At 39.2% G+C, this 17,278-nt stretch overlaps 1 protein-coding gene across 5 annotated transcripts in view; it reads left to right on the top strand.

Annotated features, from left to right (window-relative positions):
* SMURF2 (SMAD specific E3 ubiquitin protein ligase 2) overlaps positions 1 to 17,278 on the top strand; it is a 67,105-nt gene that overhangs the window by 12,447 nt on the left and 37,380 nt on the right. For all 5 annotated transcript variants that reach the window (XR_014855528.1, XR_014855526.1, XR_014855527.1 and 2 more), the window contains exons 2-3: positions 14,206 to 14,244; positions 15,790 to 15,898. Coding sequence is in view for 2 of the 5 variants with exons in the window: in XM_085077271.1 (XP_084933397.1) it covers positions 14,206 to 14,244; positions 15,790 to 15,898 (148 nt within the window). In the remaining 3 variants the exon portion in view is untranslated. The remainder of the gene's footprint in view (positions 1 to 14,205; positions 14,245 to 15,789; positions 15,899 to 17,278) is intronic.

The following is a 17,278-nucleotide window of genomic DNA, read 5'->3' as shown; positions in this document are numbered from 1 at the left end:
ACTTGGAGTACAGTATCTGATTCATCATTTCAAATGTTACAGTGAAAAACCTTGTGAAACTATATATATATGTGTATATATATTTATATATATATATGTGTATTTTTACTTGCAAGAGCATTCGCTTAACAGGAGACTAGAGTGGCTGTGTAGCTTTTGCAGGGCAATGAAATAATACTGCTTCTTGATTCTGTTGTTTGCTCTGACTTCACCTCCATTTGCTAAAATCCCAAGATTTTGTTCTGTTTCCCAGGTTTCTCTCATCTCTTGTCCCACCTGGAAGAGCAGGTGCTGCCTGTGCAGCTGAGTTTGCAGAGCTGTGTCCCCTTTGCCAAGGGCAGGGTGTTTGCAGTGCAGTTGGGATGGATGTTGTCAGCAGGGAAGGGACTAGGGGGGAACCTCTGCTACTCTACAAGGCAAATGCAATGAACATTTAATTTTGGCAACAAATATAGCAGAAGGTGGTGTGGAATGTGCTCATGGTAAATGGTCTTTGCATGTTGAATCACAGTTTCTGTCTGGCCTTCCAAGTCAGTCCCAGGTGGAAGAGTCCAGGTGCATTGCTTTGACTGCTCAGCAGGAATTCAGCAGCCAGATTTGAATGATAGACATGAGTAAGTGGCTCCACAGCCCCCTGAGAACAGACGAGAGGAATGTCAATACTCCAGATTTTCTGTTAGCCAAGTGTGCATTCTCATATTTTTGTTGATTATACAGAGGTTTAAAATATTTTGAAGAGTAAGAGTATCAAAATAGCATCTAATCTTGGACATGTGTTTCTGTGAACACTGTGTGTGAAACCTGAAAAGAGCAGGTCTTTTTTTTGGATCTGTATAACTGATTTATGTAAACTGGAATGTAAAGACTTATATTCTGGTAGATTTTGTTTGTGTGTAAAACTGTCATACATAAATGTTTTTTTCATATGTTTCCCAGATTCACTGTAGAGAGGTTTAAAAAAAAAAACAAAAAAAACAACCAACAAACCACAAAAAAAACTCAAAACAACAAAACCCACCCAACTCTCCCCATATTTTCTCTGTTTCCCCTGCCCTAAGCTTCTGTCCACACAAATACTTACAAACAGCAAGTAATGCACTTTCTTTTACGTGCACAAAGCCCTGGGGAAGATGAGGAAATGTTTTAGTATGTGAGAGGCGTTCAATACTTTGTTTTGCTCTGATTTATCTTTCAAAGAGCTGTGGAGGCCTGCCTAAAAAACTAGAATACACTCCCTGTGATCTTATATTACCTTTGTTTAAAACAGTCAAACCTCTACTGCTGGAACGCAGGAATTCATGGACAGAACGACTAGAACAGTAAATATGACTTTAAAAAAATGCCATTATTGGATAAACTGGGATGAGCCCAGCTGCTGAGGATAAATTGATTTTGCTGTTGCTTTAAATCTGCAATGTGTTGGTATTTTGGCAGAGTAAGAAAAACAAGGATATTAGAAAGTAATTTACTGCCGTTGGATTAGTAAGGAGTGTTGTGTTTCTGTGACTGGGGCAGGACGGCTGCTGGAGATGTGTCTGATAAACAGGACAAGGTCTAGTCTGACAGCTGGCAACAATAGCTTTTGCTCAAAGTCAGGTGTACTAAATTAGCAAATCTATTACAAGGCTATAGGAGAAATCTCACAGAAGACAAGCCTTGTAGGCAGAAGTGCTGCCAAATGGGAAATGATTCATCGTCTCTGAATGGGATGAGCACTGAGCAGAAGCAGTTTAAACCTCAGACTGCTTTGGCTCATAAACCACCAAATATGCGATTAACACTTTATCTTCTCCAATCCCGTGGTTTTTATTGTCTCCTGAAGAACAGCCTCTATTTAGGAGCAAAGTCTGTGAGACTCATTTGTTTGTTCTAATCTCTCTTTTGTAAGTTTGAATGTATTGAGGTATTTTTTTGGGTTTTAGCTAAAATGACAAAATGTTTGTGTGTACCCTAAAAAACACTCCTGCCCTGTGACTCTTCAGCAGCAGCACCTTTTAGTGAGGTGGCAGGAGTGTAGTTCATTTGCATATATTCAGTGAAAATACATGATGAGCTGAAGATGTAGTTTAATGTAGGATGCCAGTTTCAAGGCAATCACTGCATTTTGATTTTTAGTATTTTAAAAACTTGCATCAGTTTAACGTTAACAGTGCCATTCATAGTCCACAAAGCTGAAAGATGAATAGGAAATATATTTGTGAATTCTTAAACTTAGTTAATGCAGAAAGGAGGTACAGTTTACAAAGCTAAACAAAGCAATGCAAAGGGGAAAAACATGCGCCCTCTTTGTCTGCATATCAGAGTTTTGTATCAGAGTTTTAGCATATATGGTCTTATTTTAGTACAAATTGTCATATTGGCTGTAAGATACATAGATGATGGAGAAGTTAAAGGAATTAGATCATTGGGAGGTGTTTAGTATTAAATAATTGAGATGTAAGAAGATAGTTGTGAGAGGAAAAAATATTATCCTTGGAAAGTTAATATATTTTGTTTAGCAAATCATTGTATTTGGTTGCCCTGGGCCAGCACTCCCAGTTGAGTGTTGAGATATCCAAGGAGCAGTGTGTCTAGGAAATGTGTGTAAAGAGCAAACTGGGTTTGCTCTTACAGTACTATATAAATTGTACTGATTTGACTAAATAATTTAAGCAACTTATGTAAAACCAAAGTGAAATGAAAACAGGGGTTTACTGTGAGTTGCTTTACTTCACTTGAAATAAATAAGATTGCTCATTCAGTTGGCTCATCTCTGTTCAACAGCAGCAACTTCTTAAACTGTTTGGATTTGTTCTGTAGGACACATCTGTTTTAAACAGAGAAACCAAACTGAATCTGTCCATATTAAAGGACTGCAATAACTTAATCAGTTTATAAATGGTATAGTTTAATGGTACAATAATCTTCTGGAAATGAGGCTTCTTGGGTGTGTGATGGGGTATAAGACTGCACTGAGGTGTATGAGAGTTTTAATGATGTTTGAATGGTGACATTAGCTTGGTTTTCCATCTGTGCTGCCTCTAAACAAGAGTTTTCCCCTAGATGATACTGCATTTCTGCAGGTGCAGACAGAATTCCATCATCAGAAGCACGAGCTTAGTAACCAGCTGAAGGTGTTACTATAGTCCATGCATCGTCCTGCTGACCCTGTTTGATTTTTGGCAGAAGCCAAACTGTCAAGTTTCAGAGACAGAGGCAACTTCCAGAGGTGAAAGCATTCCACTAAAACCAGTTTTCCAAAAGAATTTAAATGTGGGGACATTGTGCTTGAATATTTCAACTCTATTAAATCAGAGAAAGGCAGGAACCTCATACTATCAAGGAGACAGAATGTCTGAGGTTGTGGATATTGATGGTAATGCAGGAGGATGTAGGAGTACTTCACTCATCTGGATTGCCTCATGTAGTATAATTTCAGTACATCAGGTGTAGTAATAAAATTGTGCTGAACTAGGAGTTTAGATTCAGGGCAGATGCTTAATTAGTTATTTTTGCTAGTAGATAGTGTCAAAATCATGAGCCTCTGAAACTCTTTAGCATTGTTTTGCTTATTAGAGGTTTATTTTTTATAAATTATATAACTATATGTATCTGAAATGCCAGAATTAATTTTTCTTCCTAACAAACTTGAGCTTGAGCTGTTGTTATGAGTTAGGAATTATTTCTTAAAAAGCATCTGACAATCCTTTTGTTAATGCTGATAAAATCAATATTTACAGCTGGAGTGGCATGGGAATTACTTGTGAAGGGTAAATTATGTCCATGCTTTTGAGGTCTTTTTTTTTTTCCTTCCTGGCTCTTTTCTGTCCACCTCTTCCCAGAAAAGCCCCAGCAGTAGCAGTGTTCCCCAAGGATCCTGTCTGCAGCAGAAACAGAATTTTGAGACTTCCTGTGTAAATCACACGTGTGGCCATGTCCTGACAGCAGTGGCAGCACAGCCTGGATCACTGCTGGGATCCACAATTCTGACACCCAGGAGTCTCACTTAGCTGCAGGTGCCTCTTGTCTGAGCCCTTTTTAAAATTCAGGGCATTTTTGTCTGGTTGGTAATTAGATCATGAATTTCTTTTGTTGTTGCCTCTACAGCAGCTTATTCAGAGGGTGGAGTGTTTTACTGCAGTGAAACAAATCCAAGGGCTCTGCTCCTTGCTGGCACGTTTTTCCCCAGCACGTTTTCATAGGTGCATGAAATACATCAGACAGAGCTATCATTTATTTCTCCTGTTAGCTTTTTCCCCCCACTCTTGTTCCTATCAAAACAATCTGAGAAAGAGATGGGTGAATTTCCATGCTACCTTTTTTATTTACCCATCAGAGGAAGGATCCTGTGCTCTCTTAAGTATTTTGAAAGTTGATAATTTTGGATTAATTGCTTCTGTCTCGGTTATAAACTAACTGCTGGGATTGCAAACAAGTCTTTAAGGACTGAGGTAAGACTTTTAGCACAATGATTCTAAGAGTTTGAGATAAGAGTAACCCCCTTTTCTTTGAGCTCTTAAAATCTATTTTATTCCTGTATTTCTTGGATAATTGAATTAGAGTTTACTTTACTCAAACTTGGGTATAAAAACCACCTCTGCAGTTTGAGATTAGTTAATCTTGGTAATGTTACTCTAAAGTTTGGGGTTTTTTTGGATGGACTATGTTTTTAATACTTCAGGAGGGTAAAAAAAAAATTGAGAATCTTACAACAAGTATAACAGCAAAGCTGGAGGATTCTTTTACCTTTTGAATGGATTTCTGTTTCCCACCCTGATTTTGTTCACTGGAATACAATTTTATACTTGTTACCCATGTGAGAAACAGAAGGGTTAACTTTGAAATTTGTCTGACAATTGATCTCTGCTGACTTTTTATTTTAAAGTATTCTAATGGCTGTTAATCTAAAGCTGTGTTGTTCCCCCCACCGCAGGTGACAGCAGTTTTGAGTCTCTATAAGTGGTGTCGGTATGACAGCTCCATGGTGTGGTAGTGGTTGGTTTTTTGGATGTTGAAAAATAGGTGAGATGGGAGGGTTAGGCCATTTTGGAGGTGGGAGGAGAAGAGAAATGGAATTTGTAGTGTATGAAAGTTATGTATTAGAAACATCCTGGCTGGTCTGAGAGGCTCCATCCACACTGAACCAGGAAATGCAGATATTCCCAATAGCCTTTGTTTTCTTGAAGTTTCCCATGTGTTACTTCTCCTCTCTCACTGAGCTGTGGCTGAAGCCCTAGTTTACACAGAGCCTTGATGACGATGGTTTGTCTTGTATCATTCAGCTTTAATTTACACACTTGGTATATAGCAAAAAAAAAAAAAAAGCAAAACAAACCAAATTTTTTTTCATAAAAGAGACTTGAAAACGTTCCTGGTTGGGTTTTGCAGTGCCTGGGGAGTGCTGCTATCTTCACTGCAGAAGTGGCAGCATAATTTCTTTGCTTTCCCTCTTGCGAGGCGTATCGACTAAACTGGACACATCAATGGGTGGGTGACGTGTGTGGCAGTGAGCCCATCGCCCAGTGCATTGGGAAACGGGAATGCATGAGCTGCTCCAGGGAAGAATTCAATGGTATGGGGGTTTGTGTTTTGTTTTACTCTTGGCTTGGAGTGGAGTGAGGGAGGAGAAGTGGAAAAGGAAGCCTTTTGTTTACAGTGAAACAATGCTGTGAAGTAGACATGGTGATGTAAAAACAGGAGTCTAAACACGGCAAATCTCGGCAGGCTCCATCTGGCCAGGGCTCAGTCGCTCAGCCATCCCCGGTGCTGACTGCTGGAGTCTGGAGTCGCTGCCTTGTCCTTCCCTAACGGGAATTTAAAATAGCCTTGGAGACTCTCTCTCAGAATTTTATTATTGCATGAGATGAATGATTTATCGGCTTAACTGTTTCTATCCAGTGATGCATTGCATCTTTGTTCTTCCCTCTGATAAATGGCGTGATGTTTTCATTCCGAATTTTAACCCCTGTACCACATGCAAGTTGTATGGGTCTGGAGTTCTAAATCTAGTCACAGCACAGCCTGTTCTTGGGGAGAACTTAAGAGTGAATCTGTTGAACAGAAAATGTACTGGCTTTGTGTTAGGTTCTGGTATATTTTGCAGTAGCTTAAATTATATTATGTTATTAGGGTATTTGTCACTTCTGGATATCCATATTGCTGTTAGGTGTTTGAGTGCTGGTTGTTTTGAGTTTGTCTGTTTAGTCCCACAGGAATAATTCTGATTTGTTGAGTCACAGGTTTCTAACTGACAATGCTTACAATGTATGTGATCCTTGGAAATGGGTTTCACTTTTCATGTAGTATATTAAGGATTTAGCATCTGGGTTGTGTTGAACTTACAGAAATGTGTTTATGGGACAATTTAGAGTTGTAACAATTAGTACAGGAAATTCTTGTTAAAAGTGCTTTTCTAGTATTATATTTATACTAAAGCATATTTAATAGAGTTTATTTTAAAGCAGTCTACTGTGTGTTTGGACATCAATCTAGCAGTGATGCTTTTATATGTCACTTAGAATAATTTTTTGCAACCTGACATGTTAGTATTAAACAGCACTCTAAAAATCCATTAGTACTTTTGAACTGTTCTAATGCATATTCTTAGTAAAATCTGGAATTGGTACATGATTTTAAGTTTGCATTCAATTTAAATGTCTGTAAGAGAATTAGAAATTAATTTTCTACCAGTATAAGCTGTAGATGTGCCTGTGGAGGGAGTTGTGCTTGTTGAAGTTGCCAACCCTGGCAAGCTGTCCTGGCTGCCATAGCTCCGGATCAGAAGGGATCGAGTGGTGCAGCTCCTTACTCATGCCAGAACAAGATAGCCAAGTGAAGCAGCCAGTGATGTGTTTGGGGTGTACCTGGCTGCTTCTCCTGCAGCTCCTCCTGCTGCAGAGCCAGGGATCCAGAGGTTGCCTTGCATCCCACCAGGCAGAGTGTGGATCAGCATCAGCCTGTGCAGTGTCCTTGGCTGAACTGGGCTTCCCCGTGCTGGCATATGGCACCTTCATGTCTGTGTGCTGCCTCTGCTGTGCTCTGAACAGAATGGAATTTGGAGTGTTAGTCTGGGTAATGCTGAATTTCACAGTGAAGTATTGGGGAAAATAGTGCTCCTGCCATCCTCTGTGTGTGTACCTGTTTTGTACTGGCTCTAGTTTAGAGCTCATTATTCTGAATTTCTGGTGCTTTGTGAGACCCAGAAAGAGCAGCTGGAAGTAAAACAGAGCAGCCTGGAAGCAGCTGTGTGTGTACTTGCAAGAAAATTGCTTTTTTGTGTTATAGTTCTGCATTTCTAAGTGTGCTTTGGGAAATGGAAAAGGTGAATGTTTAAGGAGAAGATTGTGTCTCTGAAAACCTGAAGGGTGTTAGCTGGTTATTTTGGTGTACTGGTGGCAAAATCTGCTTTTTAACTTAATTTTATTTTTAATAAAATAAATTTCTGGAGCTGCAAAACAGGCAGGAGGAAAAACTACCTGTCTGCATTAAAATGAAAACACTGGGAATGTATCTTGCTTTTAGAGCTGCAAGTTGTAGAACGGTATGGAGTGCACTTCTGCAGCACAACTGCAGGAAGGACAGCCAGGCTGATCTCCCTGCTCTGCAGCCATGTGCTTCTGCCACTTCCTTTGCAGCAGGTTTAGGGGTGGCGTGACTGCAGGATAAGTCTGTGTAGCTCTTGGAGCCAATGGTGAACTAATCCGTCTCCCCAGAAGGTTAATTTTCTGTTAAGCCAGTTCAGCTTACTGCTCTACCTTGTATCGCTGTGCTTGCTGGACCTGCTTGGAGGCAGAAACAGCTGCAGCCCCCTGTACTGCTGAGTGCAACATGAAACCTTCCGGCGCACTCCGGTCCATCCTGCTTGGAATAATGGGCTGCTGCTGTGTTCTGACCCATTTCATGCTGCAAGACCTTGAGTCCCAACCCCTGTGCACCTGTAAAATGCAGTATTTGTTAGGTTTACCTGTCTTTGTGTGTCCTTTATTGATGATAATAAATTGCAATCTTCTAAAAAGCAGAAATTTTTACAGTCATGTTCTGTCACATTTTGTTCATCTGCAGAAAAAGCATCTTTCAAAGGAAATGGAACCTTTAAAAAAATCCTCTGATAGATTTAACTTTAAAATAAAACTTAATGTGAATAGTTGGGGTAAACAATCTTATTTCAAAACCTTAATTGAGGAAGTTATTACCTCAACAGCTGTATTTGCAAAATCCATACAGCGCTATTTACAGCTCTTTGTTCAATAAATAGTTTAAGACCTCCTATTTTATATCTTCCCATGTGGGAATTCAGGCAGGACCAAGGAGGGAATGCAAGCAGAAAAACATAAGTTTCTCATGAGCGTGCCAGCAATGGAAGAAACCAGTAGGAATTTGTTTTAAAATGTTTAAAGTATTGAGCCATCCTGCTGGAACCTGTGCATGGTGCTCTGTTTGCCTGTCACAAATGGCTTTTCTAAGCGAAATAAGTGAATTTGCAAGGAGTTTTGTACAATATGGAGAAAAGTACGTCATGTCAGCCTTAGGTTCAAATACCCGACCAATTTCTGGGTCCCAGGGGCAGCTGTGAAGGCGAGGAGGGGCGTGAGTGTGGCTTCATTTGCCTCCCTCCCTCTCCCTCCCCCAAGCAGGCTCATTCCAATCAGCAGTGTAATTGGAATGCAACCACAGTCTGGAGGAGGAAGGGGAATTTTTGGCAAGGAGAGGCAGAGCAGTTGGGAGCTTTATTCAGATTAAAGCATAGACGACCATTCATTATCAGTACAACACACATTAGCAACAGCATAGCATTGTGTTTCTACAGCTGGGACTTATTTCGGTGATTGTATTGCCCCTCGTAGAACATGCAAACAACTGGGATCTGATCACAAAACCCAATGCTAATGGCTTTCAGTAAAAGATGGTCTTTCTGTAGGGGAAGAAAGACTTGTCTTCAAAATGAGCCATTGTGGTAAAAATTGATAGGCAGCCTGTTGCTCTCCCATGTGTTACATATGTTCTTGAACAAGTGCTTTTTCTGGAAGGAAAACCCTTGGGGAAACAAAAAACCAACAGGAATTCTAATGTTAAAACTGGTGGTTGGATTCGGAAGGCTGAACTTGTTCTTCTGTGGTGATGACACGTGAAAAGCCAGAAGATTAGAAAACATAATCTTAGCTTTGGACAGAGTGCTTTCCTCCTCATAACCTCAGGGCTGTCTGCTGACACAGTGTTGGTTCTTATGGATGGCTGACATGGGCTTGGGGCTTCCACTGAGTCACTCACAGATTTAAACATGTTGATTATGTGTTTCCTTCTGCAGCTGGTGTGCTCATTTCCATGATTATTTTTATTTTCTTACCTGTCTTTCTTAATCTTTCTTTGATAGCATTGGTGTGTTGCAAATATACACACTAAAAAGCTACTTACTTAAGATGGCTTAAGTAATGTTATTTTTTAACACAGGAATTTTAAGACCAATGTATTTCTACAGTGATTGGCTGCAGTTGTAGCCCTGAAGTGCTTGTATCTCACGCTGCTGAGTACAAACACATTTTAATCTTTTCATTTGTCATAAATCAAGAGGTGCATTACAGCAGATTATAACTGAGAGTGTACAAACATGCAGGTAATGTAACACTAAATCCTACCAGTGATGTAAAGTAGTGGTGTTCCTATTTTGCAGGTGAATGTGGTGAACAGATTGGCTATAAACAGTTTGATATAGGCTGGAAATACCCACGAGGGCTGAATACACAGTCCTTAAATGTCCAAGTTCCTTGAATCCACATAGCACTTTCTTTCCTTCTCATGTTGCTTCCTCAGCACTCATTGTGGTGTTACCCAGCCTTTGGAGGTGAATAGATCATTGAGAACTCTGAGCTCATGTCTGAGAGGTGGTGATTCTGTGAAATCTCTTAGATCTTTATCACTTTTTACCTGGTGTTGAACACAAGCTTCCTGTGCTGGAGCTCTCCCTTTCCACTTGATGGGCTTCACTTTCTTCCCTCTAACTGGGGAGATGTGGTGCTACTGATGTACTTCTTATTCTGAAATAAACATACTTTTTAATACTTATAAAAATAGTGGTAGTGTATAACATAGGATATCTTCCCTAGCAACAGCTTGATGTCATTAAAAGTTTGATTTTTCCGTAAAAATTGTTCCAAAATAAGCAGCACTTGTAACGAGAGTTCTTCAGTAACTAGCAGAAAGAATAAGCAGAATTCAGAAATTGAGGGAGAAATATTTATCTTTCTATAAAATCCGCCTTTTCAACAGTCATAGTTCCTTTCAGTTTTTATGTGAGTTCAGCCAATTATCCACCTCTCTATAATAGCATGTAAATTTTAATAGCTAACACATAGATTTGAGGTTTGGGGATACTAAATATTTTGCATTTACTTGCAATAGTTAAAATATTTTTCAGTAAACCATTCTTTGTCAGTCACAGGAGTAGTAAATCAGAAAAAGGAAATTGGCAAATGTGATTCACTTAATTCTTATTTTTGAATATTTGTGGACTATGCAGCAAAGCTGTCATAGAAGGAGACTGGGTAGCTTATAATAAGCTCTTTCCATGTTTCTGTGAGCTGACCTGAGTAGCACATGTTAGAATGAGATCATAAAGCATGATAAAAAGATATTTAATGTATGTATACTATGTAAAATTGATGTGCTGTTTGTCTTGGCACATATATATTGGAATATTAATGTTCTCTTTTCTGTAGACTACCCAGGAAGTCTGTAATAAGCACAAAACATAGCTGTCCATTGACTCACTGATTCCCTGTAATGAATACTTTATCTCCACATGTGTGCTAGAAGCCATTAATGTCATTTGATGATGCACTTATGGTACAACACACCCCCTTTTTTTTCCCAAGCCAAGGTCAATGTATGCAGCCATTGGTTCACATTCTAGTTCCAGTGCAATTTTAAATAGCTTAACTTTTTGTTTCCAAATAATTGTAATAAAAAGTACCTTACAGCAAGCACATACAAATAATAAATAACCTTCTGCAGTACCCTTGTGCCTCCAGAGGATCCATTAGTGGTGGAGCTGCGTAGAGCTGAGAATGGTGTGCACTGGGTTCAGATCCATCAGTGCTTTAACTTTGCTTTGTCAAGGGAAAGAAATCTCCCTGTGGTTCTTTCTGGTTTTTGAATCTTTAGCTCAAATTGAACCTAGGATAGAGGACTCAGAGATAATGAAGTCCTATGAGTTTTGTGAGAATCATTGCCTGGATAAAGGGGAGACCCTGGTAGTGACCTGAAGTGATAGGAAAAAGCTGCAGCAGAGATGCTGCACTGATGGACCTTTGGAGAGCCTGTGTGGGAGAGGGTCTGTCTGAGTGCCCAGTGGGAAAAGCCTCAGCCACAGCTTCAGTCAACCAGAAAACACAAATTCATAGGAAACCAAACTTCCTTACTTTTTATTCTCAAGGAACTCTTAATCAGTTGGTTATCAGAATATTCAGAATAGGTTTTAATGCAGTGTTGAAACCGTTAGAAAAGTGGAGCATAAACTCTGGTACTTTTCCCACTAGTGAGAAAAGTTTTGTCCAGAAGAAGTCCTGAGATAGATTAGAGCTCTGTGTGTGGAAGATTATTTCACTTCGAGTAGAGGTGATGCTCCTGAGCTTTGGCACCTAGAAATACCTAGCAGAGGGTGTTGTTAACAGAAGGTTTCTGAGCATCTCTCCTGTTTTGTTAACCTGACAAAGTTGGAGTGGGTTGACATCTGACTTGCCTTAAATGTGGATACTAGAGAGGGAAAAGTTGAGCCAAAAGCGTTAGTTTGTTCACTCATGGCTAATTGTTGGGGAAGCAGTTATTAGTCTGTGTGCTCTGTGTGTGCCCAATTTTATAAAAATGAGACTTCGGTTAAATTGCACTGGCAGGCTTGCTCTACTTTTGAAAAGAAGTGTTTGTAATTAGTTAACCTTGCAATTTTTCTCACAAAAATAGTTGAACCTCTTTTGTCTTGGGCATTACACAGTTTCAGGAGCACCCTGTGTGGCTTGCTGTGCTATAGACGAATTTTGACTTAACTATTGGATTTAAAGCCTTCAGTTTCACTTGACACTTCCCATTACTTGTAATGGGTGAAACTGTGGCAATAATTATATCGTTTTTTAATATATTTTTTTAAATTGTCATCTATATAAGCATCTATTTTACTTGACGCTTTTCACCACTAGATGAAAGGTGGCTGGTGAGCAATAACCTATTCTATTGCAGTTCTTGGGCAGGTGATGTCTGTCGTGTTATCATTCATCCGAGGATATTCTTGATGTAACAAAATCCTAAGGAGCTTCAAAAGCAGTTTTCTCTTACCTGTTTTTTTCAAACGCCTTAGTGATGTTCTCAGTGTTCTGAATAGAGTAGACTTTAAATTGCTGGGCATGTGGAAGCCTTTGGTGACTGTGGATTTTTATTACACTATCCAAAGAACTTTATTTGATTTGTGGAGCAGTGATGTGACCTCCTCTTTCCTACAGGTACTTGCATGCTGGGTATCAGGAATGCCTAAAACCTTTGGCTCTCTATTAGTATTTGACAGCTGTTGACTGTTTAGATTGTAATTACTGGGTGAAAATCCCTTTAAATGGAGCTCTGCTTTAGGATTACCAGTATGTCTCTGAATGGAGAGAAATTGTATTTATTACTTTTATGATCTTTAAAAAAAGCCAGCAGCTAACAACCTGGAACCAGGCACATCTTTTTCGAGCTAACAGTATTGTTAGCAGCTCCTTTCATCAAACTACTTGTGCTGAAATCTTCCTGGGAACTTTCAAGGGTGTTTGTTCTGTGACTCCCTGTAGCCATTGATAGGCATCTCCATGTGTTTTATGGAGCACCAAAATTCCTTAGACCTGAGTAGGGACATATCTAGATTGTACATTGCTGAATTCCTGTGGAAAGCAGCTTCATTAAAACGAGCATCTTTATGAACGTAAAAACTGGGAAAATGTTCATTCCATTGTTAGGCTATCCAGGGTGGTGTTTCTCTGCCCTGGCTGTGGAAATCTCCATGGCAGTGTGCGTGGATTGGCTCTGCTTGCTTTAGCTCAGGCAGAAATTAGACGTCAGGAGCCTTGCAGGATCAGTGGGAGAGTATCTTGGGGGGAAAGGATGACCAATGGTGTTTGTTTGGTTTTAGGTGGTGCCTGTGGGATGTGATTATTAGATGCACTTTTCTTGTCTTTGCACTTCCTGGCAGTAATAATTATTGGCGATCTCATAGGAAAAGTATCCAAGGGAATCATATAGTGAGGAATCTCCTGCAGCATCAGGTTCCAACCAAATAACTCTCCCCACTCCCCCCCTGCCTTTTTTTTTTTTAATACTAGCTGTGGGAATTCATGCTTTTGCTCAATCCCCAAGAATCCTTTTGTGTTATCAGTAAATATTTTAATGTTTCACAGGGGAATCTAATATTTCCTGCTTACTAAACCTGTGATAATAGATAAGCATAGCTAGTTGAGCAGTGATGCAGTTTGTGAAGTCTTCATTGTGTACCTTGGCACCTTTACATGAAAGTTGTCCCCTTTGACCTTTTATTTATTTATTTGTTTATTTAAATTTATTCTCATAGGAGATTGTTTTCCCCTGGGTATTTTTAGTTGACAAATGCAAATGTTCCTCCCTTTTAATTTAAACAAACAAACAAAAAAAGCCTGAAACAATTATCAGCTGCTACAAATAAAAGATATCTTTGGAACCATCAAAACTCTGGCTTTAGAAGTTAGTGTGCTCCACCCAAATGCTTTTCAGGTAAAACCTTTTACCAAGCAGGATAACAGAAAAGCCTTGGCTGCCTGATGTTCTGGTTTTTTTGTGATCAAGGAAGCTTTTGCTGGTCTGTAGAACTGTGCAGAAGCCCCTGCTGGTGTCCCAGCACTGATTATGGTGAGCCAGCCAGGAGTGCTGTAGGTCCCTCTGGTGAGCTCACAGTTGGCAAAACAGTTGAGAAAAAAAAAGACATGTGAAACGATTGCCTGAGGAAACCACGACCATCTCACTTCCACTGTAATCTGCCTACAGGTGAATTGCCAAAAGATGACACTTCTGGCTCTGCTTTCAGGCGTTATTTTACATGACCATATAAATGATGAAGGAGCACATTTATGTTCATTTTATTTAAAGCAGGATTTTCTGGAATGCTGGACAGGTAAAATAACTTTTTTTTTTAAAGTTGGCAGTCAGTTACTTAATTTTGTATTTCTGTTTTTCTTGCAGTACTGTGTGCAAAAAACCTGGTGAAAAAGGATTTTTTCCGTAAGTAGCTGTTAAAGTTTTATAGATTTATTTATAAATAAATATTATGCAGGTTTTGTAGTCCAGTGTTTTCATATGATCATTATATTAAGATATGTGCAGTACAGGAGCTGAGGGCTTTGATGTTTTATTTCAGGGCTTCTAATATTTTCTTAGGTGACACTCATCACAGGATGATAATAATAATTAAAACACTGACACACTCTCCCTGTTTTTATGGGAGTGGGAAATAAACTTACCCACTCAGGCAAATTACATGTTTTTCAAAATTAGTATCATGTATTCATTAAGATGTTTTTCATACAAGAACGTTTTGTCAAGCAAACAGACGTACTCCTTAATTATTAATAATCACCTCATAATACTGATGTACTCTGAAATTATATTTTAATTAATTGTAATAATGTTTTGAAAGAAGTACTATGAAGTAGATGAAGGAGGCAGAAAGGAATGCTATTGTCTGTGTCCTGCATGCACAGATCACCTGCCTGCCACCTCCCATCTGGGAGCAGGAAGAATTTGGAAGAGCAGACCTGAGCTTTGGAAAGAATTGAAGAGGGGATGATCCAGAATTATACTGTGATTTGTGATACTTCTAAACCTTCACTTACATCTGGATTTTTGTATTGGTTGCAAGTTTTTGGGTGTTGAACAGTTTGATCAAGATCTGCAATGTGTGGTGCTGAGTCTCAGATGTCCCAAGGTCCTGTCCTTTGTCCCTGTGTGCTTTCTGTGACACTTGTCCTGAGCCCTCTACTGCCTGCCTGCCTCTGAGTCACCTGAGGAAGTGCAACTCCTACAGAACTGCACCTCAGCAATGGGATGAGTGTTTCCCCACCTCAGCTCTCCCAGCTGGTCACAGCACTGGAGGAGGGGAAAAGGGACAGGAGATGGGGCAGCAGTGGGAACATCCCATGGTGTCAGTTCAGCACGAGGTGCTCACAGTGTGCTGCTCTGCTCCTTCTGCTCTTCTATCTGCAGCCCTGCAGTTCAGCACCATCCTTACACTGATTTTTGGTGTTCAGATGAACCTGTGCTCCGCTCAGGATTTCTGAGGTATTGAGCTGGCAGCAGATGGAGCACAGAGCCAGCTGTACACCAAGTGGACCTCAAATAATAAGCAAGAATAACCTGTTCTAGGCAATTCTCTGTTATACTCATATCAGCCAAAATCATGATTGTGATTGAACTTAAATATATAAAGGATGTAAATCTGTTTTCTCTGCCTTTGGCTTCTTTGTATACTGAGAATTTACTCAAACATGATTAGGAAGATTAAGGTGTTCAGATTTTTTCCCCCAATGTGTTTGACTTACAAAACATTTTCGTAGTCCATATCAGTGAAATAATTTGCTAATTTACCCATTTCTTGTGCTTAATACATCATGTTATTCCCATTCATCAAATGGAGCTCTCATCTATGACTTAAAGGCAAATAAATCTTCAAATAAAAGATTTTAAAAAATAATTGTGCAATGATAAAGGACTTCAAAGCATCCTGATCCACTTGCTAGTTTGGTTTTTTTTTTCTTTTCCTCCTCTTAGGGCTTCCTGATCCCTTTGCTAAGGTTGTGGTGGACGGATCTGGCCAATGCCATTCTACAGATACTGTGAAGAATACACTTGATCCAAAATGGAATCAGCATTATGACCTGTAGGTGGTAACAGTGATAAACAAAGGTTTGAAGTCAAATCCTCTAAAGTACACAATGTCAGATGTTCATTATCCTGTCCTATGTACAGCTTGGAAAGTATCCCAGAGTTTATTTTATTAGTTTGAGTGAAAAGTACATGTACTAAATTTCCACTCTCTCATTTACCTCAAAATTTAAACACTACCCTTGTTTTTCTAGTGCTGATGTCTGCAGCATGCTTTACATGGACTACAGTATTGTTTTACTGTGGTATTTTCACGTTAACACTTCCATAAAATGAAGCAAGTAATTGACAGTATTTCCCTCAAACTGCTCTTCTCTTTATGCTATTTTTGTCTCTTGTGGTGTTACAGAGTCTTTTTCTCTGTGTGCTTTTTGTTCAGTTTTCTCTCCTTTCTGTAATTTTCTGTCCCAAATATTGTTCTCACTCTAAATTATTGTTGCCATCACTCAGGCACCATTTGGTGCTTTTGAGCAATAGAATCAGTGTGGCACATATGTGTCATGGTTTTCCTCTCTCACTAAAGCACCGAGTATTCTGTACAATAGAAGTTATTTAAGCTTTTATTTTTATGTCGGTCTATGTGTTTGTGCATGCTTTACTTTCCTTGCCTTTTATTCTTAATCTTTTTTTCTTGGAATGAGAGGTGAGGAAGAGAAATGTACTGTTTTGCCTCATTGTATTCTCCTACTCTGATCCCTGACTTTTTCCCCATGGCTTCATTCCTCATCCTACACTATTAGAAACTGTTTGAGCAGATTAACATCAACTTTGGCCATCACCAAACCTTCAGCAACTCTGGTATTGCTACATAGACAATTTCTCTTCCTGCTTTTTCCCAGTGAAGAAAAGCAGCTTGATGGTCTCACAGCAGAATGTGGAAGACCTGTTTTAAAGTTGTCTTAATCCATTCCTTATTTGAATATCTGAGATTAAATATGTGAAGACATTGTTGATAATGTGTTAGTGCAGGATACATGAACATTTTCTTCACTGCTTAACAAAATATGGCAGTTTAGTGAAATAATAATATTATAGTTTTATTTTCCAAACCCAGTCCAAGCTTAGCTTCGGCATGTGAGACTGTAATTTGTATTCATTAGAAAAATGTATATAAAATAAGTTTTAAGTTTGTGTATAAGGAATGGATCTCCTATTTAAAGAATTCTAAGTTAATTTCATTTTTTAATGTTATTAAACTTATCAAAACCTTGATTTGTACAGAATGGAGGTTTCAGGCCTTTGCCCTTCCATGTCCTCTCCAACGATCAGAGTAGAGCTAAGGAGAAATCCCTGCACCCAAGCACAGACTGTTATTGTTTTTGAGTTAGGTGGGTCTGTTAATGAGCATTAATGCACAGCTTTACAGGGATAGAAG

This window comes from Lichenostomus cassidix, chromosome 18 (assembly GCF_008360975.1).
Source record: "Lichenostomus cassidix isolate B80296 chromosome 18, HeHo_3.0, whole genome shotgun sequence".
Classification (NCBI taxonomy): Eukaryota; Metazoa; Chordata; class Aves; order Passeriformes; family Meliphagidae; genus Lichenostomus; species Lichenostomus cassidix.
This window is presented reverse-complemented; position numbering and strand designations above follow the sequence as displayed.